Source organism: Candida tropicalis (assembly GCF_000006335.3).
Source record: "Candida tropicalis MYA-3404 genomic scaffold supercont3.5, whole genome shotgun sequence".
NCBI classification, from domain to species: Eukaryota; Fungi; Ascomycota; class Pichiomycetes; order Serinales; family Debaryomycetaceae; genus Candida; species Candida tropicalis.
This window is the reverse complement of record NW_003020057.1, coordinates 929,764-949,104: the sequence shown is the minus strand read 5'-3', so window position 1 is coordinate 949,104 and position 19,341 is coordinate 929,764. Positions and strand designations below refer to the sequence as shown.

The 19,341-nt window shown below is 32.4% G+C and overlaps 6 protein-coding genes across 6 annotated transcripts; 3 read left to right on the top strand and 3 right to left on the bottom strand. All coding sequences in view use genetic code 12, as the record gives it.

Annotated features, from left to right (window-relative positions):
• Window positions 1-420: 420 nt before the first annotated feature.
• Window positions 421-2,343, top strand: PRM1 (pheromone-regulated protein; the record flags this gene model as incomplete). The annotated part of the gene is made up of 1 exon (XM_002549766.1): window positions 421-2,343. One exon carries the CDS (start codon window positions 421-423, stop codon window positions 2,341-2,343), a length of 1,923 nt encoding a protein of 640 aa, XP_002549812.1.
• Window positions 2,344-2,474: 131 nt separating this feature from the next.
• Window positions 2,475-4,157, bottom strand: TOS4 (Tos4p; the record flags this gene model as incomplete). Its single annotated transcript, XM_002549765.1, has 1 exon — window positions 2,475-4,157. One exon carries the CDS (start codon window positions 4,155-4,157, stop codon window positions 2,475-2,477), a length of 1,683 nt encoding a protein of 560 aa, XP_002549811.1.
• Window positions 4,158-5,958: 1,801 nt separating this feature from the next.
• Window positions 5,959-8,118, bottom strand: CTRG_04107 (uncharacterized protein; the record flags this gene model as incomplete). Its single annotated transcript, XM_002549764.1, has 1 exon — window positions 5,959-8,118. The coding sequence occupies one exon, from the start codon at window positions 8,116-8,118 to the stop codon at window positions 5,959-5,961; it is 2,160 nt and encodes a 719-aa protein (XP_002549810.1).
• Window positions 8,119-8,659: 541 nt separating this feature from the next.
• Window positions 8,660-9,454, top strand: NEP1 (18S rRNA pseudouridine methyltransferase; the record flags this gene model as incomplete). The annotated part of the gene is made up of 1 exon (XM_002549763.1): window positions 8,660-9,454. One exon carries the CDS (start codon window positions 8,660-8,662, stop codon window positions 9,452-9,454), a length of 795 nt encoding a protein of 264 aa, XP_002549809.1.
• Window positions 9,455-9,970: 516 nt separating this feature from the next.
• On the top strand, window positions 9,971-10,720 carry CTRG_04105 (uncharacterized protein; the record flags this gene model as incomplete). The annotated part of the gene is made up of 1 exon (XM_002549762.1): window positions 9,971-10,720. The coding sequence occupies one exon, from the start codon at window positions 9,971-9,973 to the stop codon at window positions 10,718-10,720; it is 750 nt and encodes a 249-aa protein (XP_002549808.1).
• A 131-nt stretch (window positions 10,721-10,851) lies between these two features.
• GIN4 (protein kinase) lies at window positions 10,852-14,943 on the bottom strand (the record flags this gene model as incomplete). Its single annotated transcript, XM_002549761.1, has 1 exon — window positions 10,852-14,943. One exon carries the CDS (start codon window positions 14,941-14,943, stop codon window positions 10,852-10,854), a length of 4,092 nt encoding a protein of 1,363 aa, XP_002549807.1.
• Window positions 14,944-19,341: the final 4,398 nt, after the last annotated feature.

Sequence of the window (19,341 nt, the reverse complement as noted above, 5' to 3'; positions counted from 1 at the left end):
ATCAAACAAAAAAAAAAACAATTGGAAACATATACACGACTTGTGTTACTTATCACGTAGTAAATATAAACTCTGACCAACCAATACTATATTGACCATCTCCATTACAAAAAGGTACAATGTCACGAAGTTTTGAAAGTGTCAAATAATTTTTTTTTATTGAAAACGCTGATTTGACAACAAGAGGGTTTTATGTTTGTTTGTGTTTATGATTGCCAGGATATTTTTTTATTTTTATTTTTTTTTTTTTCAAACCTGTTGCAGCCGTGTTTCATATTGGTTTTAAATACTACCTTAATTGAAATAACATAAATATCAAGGAATCAGACATTTAAGTATTTCAAATAACAATGGGTTGAAAGTTTTCATTTCTTCTTGTCTTGTTGGTCAATTTATAACCATACCCCCCTCAAAATAACTATGTTTAGAAACTACCTTAATCTAAGAGAAATTTTATCCCAATCATATCTCAATAAATATTCCATATTACTACTATTAATACTTATCAAACTAATTGTACTAAAAAATTCACTATTGAAAAACTTATCTCTGGAATTGCTAGATAAATCAGTTTGTGATAATGATGAAGTTCAACCAGTGTTGAATACAGTTCATAAAATGATTGTTGACAAACTACAAACATTAGAAGTATCAGGGTTGGTATCAATTATATTACTTCTAAGGGCAATAAAAAATATGGTTTTATTTGTCATTGAATTATTTTTGGGTACTTATATATGTATACTAAATGCTGCATTAAAAGGAACAACAGAATTTGCATTTGATGCAAGTGAAGGTGTTATTCAAGCAGTTAATGCTACTGTTGTATCAGCAACCAATGATATTGAATCAGCTTTACAAGGTCTTTCTCAATTTATAAATGATCTTGTTAAAGGATTTAATGCAATTTCTAATTTTTTAACAGGAAACAAACTGACACAACAAGCATCAGAATATCAAAATCAAATAAATATAAGTCTTGGAGAATTGAAAGATAAAATCATGATTCCTGGTGATGTACTTGATAAAATCGATAAAGCAAGAAATGTAAGTTTTGATGGATTATCAAAATTAGATAATGGTACACAAACATTAGTTGCCACACCATTTGATAAAGTTGTTCAGAAATTAAATGTAATGAAGGATAATTATAATTTTAGAAACTCAACACCAAGTCCACTTAATTATAAACAAGAATGTTTGAAAGATATGAATAAATTACAACAAGTTCAAAGTGATTTAGTTGAAGTTGTTGAAAATGTTAGTAAGATTATATTTATTGGATTAATTATTGCCATGGCATTATCAATCATATATGTTGCATTTATACAATGGAGAGAATGGAAACGTATGGATCAATTTATATATGAAGAACAAATTTCCACAGATATTGAATTCCGTAATCGTTTTAATGTTTATAATAATGATGTCCTTTATATTATTGAGAAACGAATGGGATATTATATGAATGAGAAAATGATATGGATGTTTAGTTATTTATTTAGTAAAGCAGCTAGAATTGTATTCTTTTTTGGATTAATGGGGATTATTTCAGTTGCATTACAATTTGCATTGGTTAATCATGTTCAATCACATTTGAATAATCATATGGAATCTTTTATTGGTAATTCAAGTGATTCTTCAAATTCAGTTACAAATTATGTTCGAAGTATGAATGATTATATCAATGATACACAAACAGATATGAATAATGAATTATTTGGAAATATTAAAGAAACTTCCCTGTCTATAAATTCAACTATTGTAAATTTTATGGATGATTTAAATGATACATTAACTAGTATATTTGGTAAAACCCCTTTATCTGGTGCAGTTGATACCATTGTCTATTGTACTATTGGTCGAAAACTAGAAAAGGTGGAATCAGGATTAACTTGGATGAATCGTAATTTAAATATTGATTTGCCATTATTAGGAGATGATTTACTGGATGATTTACAAGAGATCAAGTTTTTACAACCACAATCAGTCTTGAATAAAATCAATAAGTTAATTGAAGTTTACAAACAATCAATCTGGTTGGAATTTTATATCAGTTTAGGAATGTTTGTATTATGGTTATTCCAAGTAATTGTTGGAATTATTATCATTGGTTTACGAATATGGAAATATGATCAAGAAGAAGATATTGATATTAAAGATGATAGTAGTAGTGTCACGTTTGCAATACGAAATTTAGCCATCAGTCATCCCCATGAACTATCAGAAGAACAAAAACAAGAATATGGATATCCATTATCAAATCCTTATGTAAATCGAAAGGATATCAATTCATCTTCAAGTTATTATCCAAGTACTATTGATATGTCTAAATACGAATAATAATAAAATAAAACACATATATAATGTAACAATATTTACGTAAAACTAATATACACTGTACTAAAAAGAAAGAAAGAAAGATATCAGTAAACATTTGAGATGGTAAAAAAAAAAAAAATTCACTCTGTAAATTATTTCTTAATTGGGGCTGGTTTCTTCCAATAATATTGTTTATGGGTCTTTCTACAAGATCTCAAACCTCCATGACCTTTAACATTAGCAACCAAAATAGTTCTTTCTTTATCATCATCATTTTCAGGCATATAATAATATTCTTCTTCTAATGGTTTACCAGCAGCATCTTTCCCTTGACGATAAATAACACCAATTGGTTTTAAATTATGTAAAATTGATCTAATTTGAGATAATGATAATTTTGAAGTTAATACACTAATTGTATTTAAAAATGAAGCTGGTGTTGAACTTAATCTTGAAAATGCTAAATGATTAATTAAAATATTTTGAATTTCTGATAAATTAGGTAATTCCATAACTGAATTATCTAATTCTGGAGTTTGTTGTTTTCTAATGATTTTCTTTTTCTTTTTAAGTGGTTGCTGTTGTTGTGATTGTGGCTCTTCAGATGTTGCTCTTCTTTTAATATTTGTTTTATCAGTTAATACATTATCACGTTTTTCTTGAGATACTGGAGAGATTGAAGATGAACGAACAGGAATAGTGAATTCATCTTGAAATATTTTAAAAGTTTTTGGAGTTTCAATTGGTTGAGATTTTAATTGAGCTGGTTTTGGTGTAGTTGGTTCTGCAATTTTCATTGAGTCTTCCGGATTTGATGATGATGGTTCTTTACTTGGTGTATAATCTGGTTTATCTTCTTCTTTATCAACACCCTTTTGAGCATCATCTTTATCTGTATGAATATATGGTTTTTTAGGTTTTAAAGGAGTATTTGGAAGTGACAGATTTGGTAATTTAGTAATTGGAGTATCAATTGGTTTAGCAACAGGAATAGTGGATTTCACTTGAGGTTCGACTTTTTCAATTTCTGATTCAACAATTTTAGGTTCTTTTTCATTAGTTTCAATTAAAACTGGTTCTTCATCATCGGTTAATTCTTCATCTATATCATTAGGATTCAATAAAACAACATTTTTAGAAATTTGTAATAAAATATTTTGAAATTTAGGCATAGTTATAGTTTCACCTTTTTGAACAAAAAATTCAGTATGATTATAATCTAATTTAATAGATTTACTTATATTTTGATGATGTTGAATATTCAATGGTTCACCAGTTGTATTTTCCATAACAATGAAATTATTATTAGTATTTGTAGCATAAACAAAACAAGGTTTTGGAATAATAACACCAACACCATTTGAACCAAGACAAGTTAAAATAACTTGTTGTGAATTATAACTTATTTTCAAATGAATTCTTGAAATTCTTGAATCTAATGCATTAACAGCAAATTCACAACTACGTGACGATCTACCAATAGAAAAATGTGAATGAGTATCTAATAAAGGAATTCTAATAACTGATTTATCTGGATTTAAAACATTAAAATCAGAATTAATATTAGCTTTTGGCTTTTCAATAATCACGTCTTTTAAAATTGGTTTTGATTTGAAAACATCAGTTTCAGCAATAGTTTCTCTAGCTGGAGAAGATGAACGATATAAAGAAGATGAAGGGTTTGGAGTAGGATATTCTTCACGACCAACTCTTAATTCACCAAGTTTAGCCTTGTTAACAATCACACCTGAACCAAATGGATCTTTAGAAGATTGATAAGAATAATCATCAAGTAAAGGTGATGATGGTGGGAATTGATAATTGGAATTAGACATTGTTGTTTTTAACAAATTAAAGAAAAATTATAAAAACAATATCTATTGGTGAAAAGAAACTGAAATGATAAATCTTGTTTATACTTTTGTATATTAGTCAATGATGGGTGGTCACTAATGAATGAATGAATGAATGAATGAAAAAAAAAAAAATTCTCTTATCATTTAGGCGTGTCATTATGTGTAATCTGGGCAGAAAAACGACTCCAATGGAAAATTTTCGCGTTGTTTATGTTTTAAAAATAATCTTTTCGCAACCGCGTCGCACATGATAAATTGGTCATCACGATGCTATCACTGAACTACATCTAATGATTGTATCATTAAAGTTGGATGATTATCATGTATCATATACATATACTATACTGAATAATAAACGGTAAAACCACCTAGGTGTTAGTAGTACTCTTGACTAATACCACTGGTATAATCACAACACGTCGTGATATTTTGTGGCAGTAACGTCTTGAAAGAAATTTAAAAGCTGTTCCATCAAACGACCAAAAAAAAAATGCGACTCTGCCCAGCTAGGGTTACAGCCCTAATGAAAATATTTTCCACGTGATATATTTATATTTTTTCTATTGGGTGCGCACTACCTGTAAATTATTTTTTTACAGGTTACACATCTCATACAAATTTTTTTTTTCCTCGCTCTCTCACTCTTTTGGTTTTTGTTAGGGCGCTGCGAATAGTGAGTGGGCCACAGCGTGCGCAAACAGTCTGTCCCTCGCACTGTAGGCTCCGTTGGTGATGCACTCTCACAAAATTTTTCTTTTTTTTTCCTTCCCTCTCACTCACTCACTCTAACAACAAAAAAAATTTCATTTTTGACTGAAAATTTTTGTTTCTTTCTTACTTTATTCAACCAAGTATTAGATAATTAACAATGGGTAGTATGTGAGAATATCATTACTGTTATTATTTAGTTCAAATGATATATTCTACAGAGGATTCAAAACATATAGAATGAATGGATAATTAGAATGAATACGATTATCATGAAATCTACAATATTGTCAATCAAAATATAAAACGAACTACTATTAATAAAAGACGAAAGGAGATGAGGAATCATGGTTACTATTAGAGAATGGGATTGTGAATTAATTAATCAATTCACAGAAGAGATATCATCAAATGAATCATTTTATTTTGTGGAAGTGTATCATTATGGACTAAATGTATTTCAAGAATAGAAACAAATTACTAACAAATCAATTTTTTTTATTATAGAGGGTACTCCATCTTTAGGTAAACGTCACAACAAATCTCACACCTTATGTAACAGATGTGGTCGTCGTTCTTTCCACGTTCAAAAGAAGACTTGTTCTTCTTGTGGTTACCCAGCTGCTAAAATGAGATCTCACAACTGGGCTTTGAAAGCTAAGAGAAGAAGAACTACTGGTACCGGTAGAATGCAATACTTGAAACACGTTTCTAGAAGATTTAAGAATGGTTTCCAAACTGGTGTTGCTAAAGCTCAATCCACTTCTGATTAAATTAAATAAATAGAACCATACTCATCAAGGAAGAATATATTTTTTGAATCATTAAATCATTAATTTTTTTTTAATCATAATATTTCTTATCATTATCATGTTTCATGGTTTTTTTTTCTTTGGTTGAAGTTGTTTCAATTATCAAATTGTTTAATTATAGTCGGTTTATATATGGAAGAGTTTATTTAACGTATACATCAAAATACAAACAAAAAAAATCTGTATCATAATGTAAAATAAAACTTTCAAAAAAAAATTGATATTACAAATATTCGTAGAAATATAATTCCGTTTATTATCTATAAGAATTCCATCTCTTGGTCAGAACCATCTTCTTCGGGATTCATGTTAAAGTATAAGTTATCTGCTTCATCATGATCCACAAATCGATTCAATATATCTCTAGCCAATTCAACTGTATCCGATTCATACGGAAATTCAAGTCCATTAGCAAAATCACTTTCAATATTAGCTATCGTTTCACCATTGCTGGTTTGTGGTGTGATATGGTTCAACTCTAATGCTCTATTTTCACACCATTTATTAAACACCGGGAAATCAACAAATTTTGGTTGGGATCTGATTTTAATTAATAAATTATGTGCTTCAATTGATAATGAATCAGCACCAAATGCAATTCTCAGAAAAACAACAAATATTTCATACATTTGTTCCCCATAAATCAATTCACTAGCATCACGTAAATCCTGTGTTAGGTAATCTATTATTCTAACTAAAATGGCAATCAATTGTAATCGTAAATGAACATGTTTGGACCTAGGGTTTCTAGCAATATAGTTTTGCTCAAATCCAATCACACGTATCATCGACTTGAAATGTTCTTTCTTGTATAAAAAGTCAAACGTTTGTTTGGTTATAATAAGGCCTAACAATAGCTGAGCAACTTTGATTCTTAATGTGAATAAATGATATTCATGGTTCATGTCAATACCAAATTTTGATGGAATCGCCATATTGAAAGGAATTGGTTGTGGAAGTACCACCAAATAGTTGTTCAAATGATCACGATCAACAGGAATCATGGAATTAATTTTGAGAAAATCCAAATTATTTCCAAGTATTCTATTAAGCCCATAAAACATAAAATCTTGTCGTAGTGGGATATCGATCAAAAATACTTTTAGTAGCGAACTAATGATACTCTCATCTAATTTGGTTTCATTAAATGCAAAAGTGTCTTCTGTGATGGAAGCACCAAGCATTTCCACAATATTGAAAACAGCATTTATTTGAACTGTGTTTTTAAATCTCTCTGAATTTTCAGGTAAACATGATTTAACCAACGTTTGGGAAAGTATTTGTTTTTGCCAAATAGCTTTTATGAAATCCGGTTCAAAAATAGTTGACACAGTGACTAGTCTCTCAATTAAATCTAGACAACAAGTGAAAATAAATTTTTCCAATACCATTACTTGATATGGCACTTCATGGTAATTTGCAAGATCATCTTCATCCAAGTTAGAATCTAATAAAAATGCCCAGCCTTCAGCTATTTTGGAAACTCTCTTCAATAACTGTGAAATTAAAGACTTTGTAAGTGCGGCTGGTCTGAAATTAATCGAACAATGAATTAATGAAATCAAAAAGGGCACACTTAAGATACTCTTCAGTTTTAGTAATTTCTCAATTAATTGAATCAATGATAATGTGAAATTTTCTACTAATTTATCCAATCTATTGTTTTTGTTGATCATTAAAAATTCGACAATACCTGAGGATAAAGAAGTTCTTTTGACTATTTTCAATCCAGAACTTAAAGTCAAATCCATGTCAATACAAATCTTACTTAAATATTCAAATGAAGTTCTCTTACTTCCAATAATGCTATGATTCCATAATTGATCTATGAGTAAAGATGAATCATTTTGTAGTTTGATGATTTTCTGTATTGGTTTGACTGTAATTTCGGGCTCTGATGATACTATTGAGATTTCATTATTTGGTTGAACGGAAATGACTGGTTCTTCAATGATACTATCCTCATTATGAGGAGAATTCAGAACAACTGGTGGTGTCACTTTGTTTTGAACTATTTTCCTTCGTTTTAAATCATTGGTGGTTATCAATTCATTACTTAAAAATCTCTTTTCATCTTCTAATCGTTGAACAGTATTCTTCAACAGGGCTACTTGATCTTCTGTACTTTGTTTAAACGTATTGAACGTGTCCTTCAAGTCAGCAACTTCTTTTTGCTTTTGGTTCTGTAGTTGTAATAGTTGTGCACGTAAAGTTGCAATTTCTCCATCTGCTTGAAATAACCTAGCCTGGACTTTGTCATCTAGTAATGTTGGGGTGTGTTGAGTGGTTGGTTGTATCATGGGATTAGGATTGGAAGTTGGTTGGACATTTGCAACCACAGGAACTTGAGTTCTTCCATATAAAACATCCTGTAGTAACGCATCGTCATCGTCATCGAAATCATTATCTGAACTAGACATAATCACCTTTTCATAGTTGACTACTTTCGAGATCACTTGTTGATATTTGGACCCATTTTTATTTTTTTTCCCCTACTCAATTTTGTACGAGAAAGATTGGAGTTGAAATTTCATAATTACATCAACTATGCACTACCAATTGACCTCATCAATAAACGACGCAAGACATAAGATATATTGTTATAAATCTGACAAGAATATTCACATATTATTGAACTCTTAGTTGTTTATAGCTAATCTGAATGTAGCAGGTTTATATCTTAGAACGGCTCTTCTCCCCTGTTACGCATTACATGGTTCCATCTTTCTTCGTCGCTCAGGCGCATTGCTGCTGCTGCTCATTGAAATGCCAAAGCCAAAGCCAAAGCCAGAAAAAAAAAGATTTGATTGAAAAAAAAAAAAAAAATTTTCTGCTCTCAATGTACTTTAAATTATCAGAAGACCTAGTATAAGACCATCTTTTTATATCTATTGACTAGATACTCTTTCAGGTTTCTCCTTTTATATTTTTATTAAAATTTATATCATAGATCACTTCATAATGGCTGACACTAATTCAACCCCACAACAAACTAACGGAAACAAAAATACTAAAACAGGTCCACCAGCAAATAAATCAAAGTCATCGGTGCAACCAGCAACCCTTGTTCCTGTTCAACCAACTCCACTCACTTCTCGTGATAAGAACACTCAAAGATTGATTGTTGTTTTATCTCAAGCATGTTTGGAAACTTATAAAATGAATACTGGTGGACAAGGAGGTGATAGATTTGCCTTGTTGAATTGTGATGATCATCAAGGTTTATTGAGAAAAATGGGTAGAGATATTGCTGAAGCTAGACCAGATATTACTCATCAATGTTTATTAACATTATTGGACTCTCCAATTAATAAAGCTGGTAAACTACAAGTATATATTCAAACTGCAAGAGGTGTTTTAATAGAAGTTAATCCAAGTGTTAGAATCCCAAGAACTTTTAAAAGATTTTCTGGTTTGATGGTTCAATTATTACATAAATTAAGTATCCGTTCAGAAAACTCTAAAGAAGTTTTATTGAAAGTTATCAAGAATCCAATTACTGATCATTTACCAACAAAATGTCGTAAAGTTACTTTATCCTTTGATGCTGAAGTTAAACGTGTTCAAGATTATGTCAGCACTTTGAATGAAGATGAAAGTATATGTGTATTTGTTGGTGCTATGGCAAGAGGTAAAGATAATTTTGCTGATGAATTTGTGGATGAAAAGATTGGTCTTTCTGATTATCCATTATCTGCTTCCGTTGCATGTTCTAAATTCTGTCACGGTTGTGAAGATGTCTGGGGTATTTATTAGACAAGTCGACTAAGACACGAATCAGTGTGATAATTAGTATATATATATAAGAATATAGTTTCATGTATATTATTCAATTAAATAGAGAGATGCAAAAACAATAAAAAACTAAAAAGGAAAATTCAACTGGCGATGGATTTTTCATCGCTATCAATCAATTTGAGTGAGCATACTAAAATACGGCTTCCACTTTTTTTTTTTTTTTTGCAATCAACTTGTCCCAATATAAAGAAACCAACCACAACACTTTCTATAAAATATATATATACATATATAATTGTACACACTTTTTTTTGTCTGTTTTAGAATTGTCGGATATCCAATTACTATTTTTGCTTTATTTCAAAAATTCCTTTAGCTAATCAAAAAAAAAGCATCATTTTCTCCTTTGCCAAACTAAATCACATTTTGAATAAGTTGTTGTTATTATCATTATCATCCTTGCTCAATAATTATTAAAAAGTTTGTGATCGTGCGTGTGTGTTTGTGTGTGTGTACGTAATTTTGTTGAAATAAATGAATAATATATTTCAATCAACATCAGTTAGAGGTCTTACCACTTCTTTAACAATTGGATCAGCTGTATTAGAATTGTTGAAACTTTCTGATATTTTAGAAGTTAATTTTTCAAATGCTTCAATAACTCCATTAACAGAATATCCAATTGCATATTTTATACGTCAAGATAGAAAAGATAAAAATCGATTAATTAGAGTATTTAATGGTTATGGAGAACAAAAATATTCTTTTGAAAGATTAAGTTCATTTAATCCAATTTGGAGAATGTTAACTTTTCCAGAACGTAAAGAAATTGCAACTTTAAAAATTGGTTTAACTGATAGATCAATAAATTTTCATAATAAATCAAATTTACAACATCGAGTAATATTTAAAGATTGGGGAATGAATGGAAGATTTAGATCTTTTTATTTGAATGATGGTTGTAAATATTCTTGGTCTTCAACAACAAGATTTTTAGAGAAAGTTATTAATCCAAATGGTGGTGTAGAAGAAAATAGAATAAGAGTAGCTAAAGTTAAATTAATGAGACAATTTAAATTGGATTTTGAAGTTTTAGTCGATCAGGAAAATGTTGATCCTGAAATTGTATTGGCTACTGCTTTTATTGGAATGTTTACTCAATGGGGAGTAGGAAATTTTACTGATACTATTGGTCCAACATATATTCCCCAAAAGATTACTAGTCAAACCAGTAGAAAATTGGAAACAATCGACGAAAGCAAAGAAGAGGAAATTGACAAGTGAATAGGATTTAAGTAATGGGTATCAATTATAATAATATATATGTACACACAGATCAACGACAATTAAAAGTTCCAAAAAAAAAAAAAAAGTAATATTTTACAAAACAAACACATTACACTATATTACAAAATCTATTTATCTAAAACTCCTTCATTAAGTAAAACTTTTTCAATTTCAGCAAACAAAGTGTCGGTAGTTGCCTTTGACCCTTTAACTCTAACACAAACAATTTCTGATTTTTGCAGAAAGTCTCTTTGATTGATCTTGATTCTAAACTTACAGCTTTTCAAGTTAAATGAATTGTGCTTTGAAATAGCACCTGTGATGTTATAACCCACTTGATCATTACGCAAGTCTTTCAATCCAAAATTTGACCATGATTTCAACAATGCAAACAAAGCTGTCGACATTTCATGTTTTGGCAAAATAGTATTAAACTTTTTGATATCAGAACCAGATGATGAAGAATTAGAAGAAGAAAACCATCTGAAAAAAGAACTCTTTGGTTTTTCTTCCTTTGAAATAGTTGGACTTGGCAATTGGGTGTTGCCAAAGTTACCTCTGTTAGCAGCAGGCTTGGCAGGAGCATGAGCATGAGCTGGAACTGGTGGAGCAGGACGCGGAGGAGCATGTGATTGTGTTTTTGGTTCAATAGCAGTTTCAACGGTTTTCTTTGAACCCCAAGAAAGCTTTCTGAAAAATGAACCTTTTCTCTTTGGATCAGCTTCAGTTGTTGGATAGTTGGTCTTGTCATCCAATGGTCTCTTTGGATCATGATGAGTTGGTGGAGTTGGTGGAATTGTATCATTATAGTCTTCTTCACCACGGACTTTAGGTAATTGTTGTGAATGGTCACCAGCAAGATTAGGAATCAACATTTCTTTACCTGGTTGAGATTTTCTATTTGAAGAATATCTGTGACCGTTAACAGAAGTACCATTTGCCAAGCCATCAATTGATGACTTGGTGGATTTTCCATCTGGCAACTTGATCTTATCAAAAACATCATCGGATTCACTTGATTCATCAGAAACCATTGACTTGAATCTACGCTTGTGAACTTCATCACTGTTACTAACAAATGTATCATCATAATCATTCTTTGGCAAGTCTGGAACTTTGGACTTTGGTCTTGCGCCACTGGAATTAGAACCGACGTTGAATCTTTTAGTAGTTGAAGCACGTGAAGCTCTCTTGTTGTTATCAGAAGCATCATAATAAGACAATCTTCTATTGGCCAATTGTTCATCAAGATCAATAACAGACAACTTCTCATCTCCATCGGTTTCCGTGTCTTCCCCTCCTTCATATGCAGCTTTTTCCAATCTGTCGGCAATACTTGTTCTCAATGCAGGTTTATTAACATCATCAGCATCTTTATCATCCTTAGAATTGACGAAAGAATTCAAATCACGGTATGACTCTTTGGTAGAATACATTGACAACACAGATAATCTCTTATTGGAATTAGTAAAATTTCTAGACTTTCTAGTAACATTTGGAATCTTGACATTACTAATAAGAGTCAGTGGTTCATTCAGTTTCTTATCATTCAATGCACCATTGATATTCAACTGACTGTTCAATAATCTCGATTTTCTAATCTCAGTCATATAATCATCAGTCAAATTAGAATCGTCAACTGTTGGTTCAGGCAATTCGTAATCTTCTTTCTTTGCAGAGTACGAATCTCTCGACACTCTTCTACCATCACCACCACGATTATCTTCTTCAACTATATCATCCATAACAGAAATCATTGACTCTCTATTGGCTTTCTTACGACTAGCAACAGAATTTCTCTTTTGTGAGTCTCTCCATTCTTGTTCCAAAGCATCCTTAGCTTTGTCTAATTCCTCGGTTTCGTGTTCTTGCCACAACGGATCCAATCTTGAAACTGGTCTTCTGGTTAAGATAGGAGTCAGTCTTCTCTTTGGTGCTGGTTGGGAAGCAGATCTTTTCTTCAAATATTCAAGTTCTTCCATAGTCAATTCTTGACCCTGAGGTGTACCTTCTGATAATGCTCTCAACGCAGTAAGATTCTTGGATTGACGTTTTGGTTGTGTAATCTTCTCATCAACCAATTCTTGTTCGCTGTTATTTGGATCGGCATCATTTTTGATGATAATACTCAATTTCTTGGAACTCAAAATGGATCTTCTCTTTTGTCTCTTTTTCTTCTTTTCCAACTCTCTTCTTGCCTTCAACTCAGCTTCGTGTTTCTTTCTTTCAATTTCCATCAATCTTTCATACTCTCTAGCTTGAATTTCTTCAGGGTCAATCAACTGTTCATCATCTTCGTCGTAATCTTCTTGGTTAAAAATTTTGTCACACAAAGCAGCAAAAGTAGCTGAAGTTCTTTTGGTTTGCTTATCCATATATTCCCAATCATCGTCACCAGATAACTTTGCATATGTAGATAATAATTTCATTGTTATCGAATTTCTTTTCAACCCAGTTGTCATGGAAGCACGCACAGATCTTCTCTTTGACATTCTCTTATTACCTGGCTTTGCAATAATAGATCCTCTCTTGGATGGGGAGATCTTCGCAGATTGCATCAAATCGGGAGTTTCATCAACAATAGGATTTTCAGGAACTTCTGACAATTGATTCATTGTCTGCTGTTGCTGTTGTGGTTGTTGCGATTGATCATTCAAATAACGAGAATCTTTGGATGGCAATGAAGGTGGAATTGATGGAGGTAGAGAATAATTACTTTGTGCATCAACAATTTCGTTATAGATATTTCTCGGTATGGCTTTCAAAGGCTCACCATCAAGTGGTCTTTGGATTTGGGATCTTCTTCGATGTGGGGATTTCGATGGTGACTGACTATAAGAGTATCTTTTGTAAGGAGATTTGCGAGGTGACTTTCTTGGTGATTTGTAAGGTGAGTTGTTCACAGATGATGCAGCAGATTGTCTGATGATAGAATTTCTATTACCAGCTCCTGTTCCAGTTCCAGAAGTCGGTTTATACAGGAAGGATGTAGGTCTAGAGGCACTAATCTGACTGGCTCTCTTTTTTCTAGGGGTACCATTAAGACTGTATTTGGATGAGCTACGTGGAACTTTGTTGGAGAAACTGGTTGATTTCTTTGGTCCTCCAGTGACATTTTCATCTTGGTTATGTTTGTATCTCATTAATAATGCATAAAAAGTCTTTTCTGGGTTGGAACCATTTGTTAAAAGGTTATGAACAATTTCTTCTTGGGGTCTATCATTCCACAAAATGGATAAATTGGCCAAAATTTGTTTATCAATGTTTTTGACTGAACCTAATGATTTGTATGCGGTTTGTGGATGTGGCAACGATTTTTCACTAATCAAATCTTCGTTTGGTATTGGGTATTTGGTCAATAATGGATGTTTCAAAATTCTTTCAGTGGTTATTCTCTTTTCTGGATCAACTTCTAACATTCTTCCAAGCAAATTCTGGGCTTCTCTACTGATTTCGTCTGTTGGCATTTCAAAACTACCTGCTTGAACTTTTAATAACAAATTTCTGATGTTTTCGTCATCAAATGGTAATCTGCCAGTTAACAAAGCGAATAAGATAACCCCACAAGACCAGACATCTGACGCAGCACCATGGTATTTTAATCCACTTACAATTTCAGGTGCAGCATAATGAGGAGAACCACATGAAGTTTCTAATAGTTTTCCATTACTTTCTAAAGCAGCCATACCAAAATCGGCCATTTTAACATTTAATTGGGCATCCAATAATAAGTTTTCAGGTTTTAAATCTCTATGACATATACCAAGAGCATGGCAGTATGCAGCTCCCAAAACGATTTGACGGAAATATTTGATGGCTTCGGCTTCACCCAATGGACCACGTTCTACCAACAAGTCAAATAACTCACCACCTTCGACATATTCTAACACGAGATAAAGTGCCTTTGAGGTTTCCCAGACATCGTATAATCTTAAAACGTTTGGATGGTTTAATAATTTCATGATAATGATTTCTCGTTCTATGCCGTAAGGTAATCCATCTCCATTTCTATCATCATCTTCATGTAGTTCAGATTTGGAGACTACTTTAACAGCAGCTTTTTGTCCAGTGGTTTGATGTGTAGCTAATAAAACTCTTCCTGTGGCACCTCTTCCTAGAGTTTTACCTAATTTCCAAGGTCCGATATTTTGAGGATGATTACGGCCTGCACTGGCAGACATTATAGACGACGTTATCGATGCTTGTCTTGAAGGTGTCATGATTTCTATTATATGTGATTATGAACTGTAAAAAAAATATGCTAGCTAGCTAATGAACGTGTGGTTTTGATGTTTACTGTTGTTGTTGTCTGTGATATTAACGATTAAAAAGGGGACAATAAATTTTCACAGAAACTTTGTATCTTTGGATTTAATCTATCAATTGTGATTGTAATTACTTTGTATAAACCCACGGTTGTCTGTAATTCAAATGATTGTAATATAACTAAACAGGAAAAAGGAAGAAAACTCGACAACTTGAAATAAATAAATCTAAAAAAAAAACTGATGGAATGGTTGTAACTAATAAAGGAAAGAAAATTTTTTTTAGAGCGAGTTTCAGTATTAATATTAATAATTTAGTTTGTGTATAATGTGTTGTAGACGATCAACAGTACAAAAGCAAATGCAAAAAAAAAAAATTATTAAACCACAGAAACTTCTGACACCGAAGTTTTTTTTGTTTTGTTTTGTTTTGTTTTGTTGTGATTTGTATTTTTTCTTCTCTCTAGGTGTATTGGGCACTTGTACACGCACTAACAATTACTATACAGACAAATACTTTTGTCGTATTTCATTTCATTGATTATGGACAAAACGCGTGTTATTTTTTGTTCAATCTCACATCTCACCTATAAACATTCCACAAAACGCGCACGTACACACATTCCCCCTTTCAATAAATATACCCTTTTAGGAAAGCCGTTCCAAATTAGATTGAAATTTGATAGAATTCAGTAACACCACTACAATCTTAGACAATGTTATAATTATGCAACGAAATCAAATTCATCCACTTCTTTAATGTTTTCGTCTATGTGTTGCTATTTTAGTTATTATTTAACATGTTAAACCCCTACCAAGGACTGTTAACATCACAACAAAACCCTGGACTTTCTTTTATTCTATTTCTATTGTTACTCCTCCATCTAAGCATCTTTGCTGGTAATAACCTACACATGTTACACACACACAGAGAGAGAGAGAGAATGCATGCAGGCATTTTTCTGATTATGTGGAAGATCTGTGCTGTCACGATTGTCCTTAACTCTATGATTTTCTTTTGCTCTGTCGATACTTTAAATATCCATCTGATACAATGTCTTGAGAGACGTGTTTTTTAAAGTTAGAGTCTAGAATTGACTGCCTGTGCAAAGTTACCGTTAATAGACTATTACTACGAAATTAGGAAAGCTAATTACACCTGATCTTGAACGCGTCTTCTGCTCTAGCGTCTAATTTATCCGTTATCAACAATACACACACAACTTTTTTTTTCATGAGAATTTGGTTATAAATCCCCTTGAAAAAAAAACAATGCAACACTTCAAAGTAGATTATGTTAGCTCGTAATCACACAAATTAACCAGTAAATAAAACAAAACAACACTTCAAACAACAGATCTACACATTATCCATGTGGTTATAAAACTTTTAAATTCACCACTATGTATCAGATCTCCAAATATCAATCATATATTATACCGAATTATTCTATACAAGTCCAGCTTTTCTATTTTACACTTGTAGCAAGCATCACGTATTATAGTCCCATCTCAGTCAATAATTCTAACTGTTTACTCAAATCCTTTTCCGCTAATTTATTCTTCTGTTTCAACTCTTCATCCTTTTTCAAATCATCTTTTATTGAATCTAAAGCTTTTGATTTCTTAGCTTTGCTATTATCAGTCACACTGGTGGCCAATAGATTTTGAACTTCGCTAATTTCTGATATATCCCTGTTTAACCTATCAATCTTGCTTCTTGTTGATTTTGCTTGTGATTTTGATAAATTTTTGCTTGTGGTCTTCTTTTTTGACTTTCCAATCTTACTATTAGAATTTTTAGCTCTTGTATCCTTCTTTATTACCATATTGCTTTTGTTGGTGTTCACTATCAGTAGGGATTATTCTCTTGCGATGAGTTTCAATTTTGTATCGCATAAAGAAAAATTCGTGTGCTTTGAATTTTTTTTTTCAATTCAGTGAATATGCAGGTTGCTTACATGTCGCACATGGGTCTAAGAAAGTACCAAATGACTCCTAATACCCATCAGTACGACACCGACAAAGTCTCCACACTTCACGTGATTGTCACAGATATACTATCAATGCAGTACAAACTAAATAATAATAACTCACAAATGAAACAGGAATTGCAGCTCAATATTCCGTTATTTTCACAGTAACTACGCATTATTCAATGAAGGTGAAAGATAAATTATACAGTTTTCTATTTACTTCTATAGGCTTAAATAAGAGAATAAAGAAAGTGAACAAAACTCATACTTTACTGCTATAAGCGGTGCAGTCACATACAGAGAAAGAGAAGATTCTATCAATATAGCAGACATCACCAACTGGATGAATATGTAACCAATGTAGGAAGTGCAAGTATTACATTTATTGCAATTGCAATCTATTGAACTGCTACACGTTGGCAACAAACATAATCAGCTGCGTGACAGTCCACTCCGGAATTGCTTGATTTTCCATGCATATGGTAGCACCGACCATATAAAGTACAACAAAAATACGTACACAAATACCCCAAAAAGACTCAACTATAAAAGGACAAAAAAACAACGGGTAATGAAAAACTTTTTACAACACTTTCTTTTTCCTGTTTGTTTTTGTTTCATCAACAATTAGTATCAACCACTTATATATGATATCAGTTTTAGCAAGTAAGTATCAATTGATGTGTTGTATTCATGGCTGCAAATACTAACTTCAATATAAGGAACCACAACCCATTACCCATAACAAGTTTACAAAGAGTCAAAGGTTATATGTTCCCTCACTAGTTGTTGTTTGTGTCACTTGGTTAACACAATTTAAAGAAAGTCACCAACTGATAGCTCCTTTAGCATGTGGACAAACAGAAGAAGAACCTTCCAAATAAGATAGCAACTTGGGAACACATGTTATCTTGAACCTTACACAGGGGATCAACATATACCAAAAAGGAGCGATGTTGATTAGTGAAGGTTCTTCAAAAGATAGTGACTGGTCATCACTATCTTTAAAAACTACTCGTCGGGATAGGCTAGTTGAATATCCCGATGAGTAGTAGTGGTGGTTTAATACAAACCACACTTGTAGAGGACCAGGTATATGGGGGAATCGACCAGTCCCCTTCCCTCCTGGTTCATCCTCTGTCTATTCCCCCTTGGGCCAGTAGGGGGACGCAATATGGCAACTCAAGAAGAGGGCCATAGTCGGGCTGGGTCGGCCCCACACACACACACACATGTGGGCCCAGTTCGTCCCTCTCCTTTTAATTAGGAGAGGTGATAAGCGGATAGAGGGGATGAGCCAACCCATCATCATTTGGATCTTTTCACCACTTCGACATTTGACATGCCGTCATATAGGGTCACAGAAATGATTCATGTGGTCAAATGGGAATTAGCATTACTTATATTTAACACACAAACTCAGATGTTGCCAATGAAATTCAAATTACAGCTCAACATTACAGAAGATTTCCCGTTGCTACGTATTATTTAATGTAAGTACAACAACCATAAGCTTTCCTTCAATTGAATTCTATGCGAAGTGCAGCACGTTGGTGACCATCGTCTCCAACTGAATTACAATGCTACGTTAAACACCAAAAGAGACACCAATGGCTATGAAATCAGTACAGAGTTTAACCACCATTCCTTGGTTAAACAATGCGTTTATAAATCATATAAAAGAGTCACGTTTACATTTACTGTATTGTACTTTAGTCCATACTGTGGTGGGAGACTGACAACAATCTAAATCGATTCATAAAGCAAACAGGTTCTTATTGTGGAGAGTATGACTGTTTAATACTTGCAACCAACAGGTGAGGGCGATTCTGTGTTCACCAGTAGTCTTTTTCTTGTGAAGCTGAGGATCAGTACTACAAATGCAAATGTATCCACGCCAAATCTACGTAGTACACTTCACTTAGTCATTCCAGTCTCCAAGATTAGTATGTACATGGTTGATTCCAGTACACTGCCACTTCACTGACACCAAAGTTTGCAATCAATACAACAAGGTGCTAGTACTTCCATTCCATTCAAACGCGCTTCCCTTATTCACGTCGTTGAGCAGCTACTACAACTCTTGGTTTCTGTTGAGTACCAAACGATAACGTCATTGTTATATCAGTTGTGCGGTTAATTTTTTTTTTTATTATCTTTTTGCTGATCATAAATCTGTAATATCCCGGGGTACGAACTTTCAATTGATCGTTTATCTTTAACGTTCATATCACCACAACGGTATATTCTCAGTGATGTACATTTTTGCAACTCTAGGTTTTTTTTTTCCTTCTTGCACGATCTCTTCTTGCCTCTCGCTTTTATCTACAATTTTTTTTTTTTTTTTTGAGAATTTCCATTCATCTCATCTCTCACTC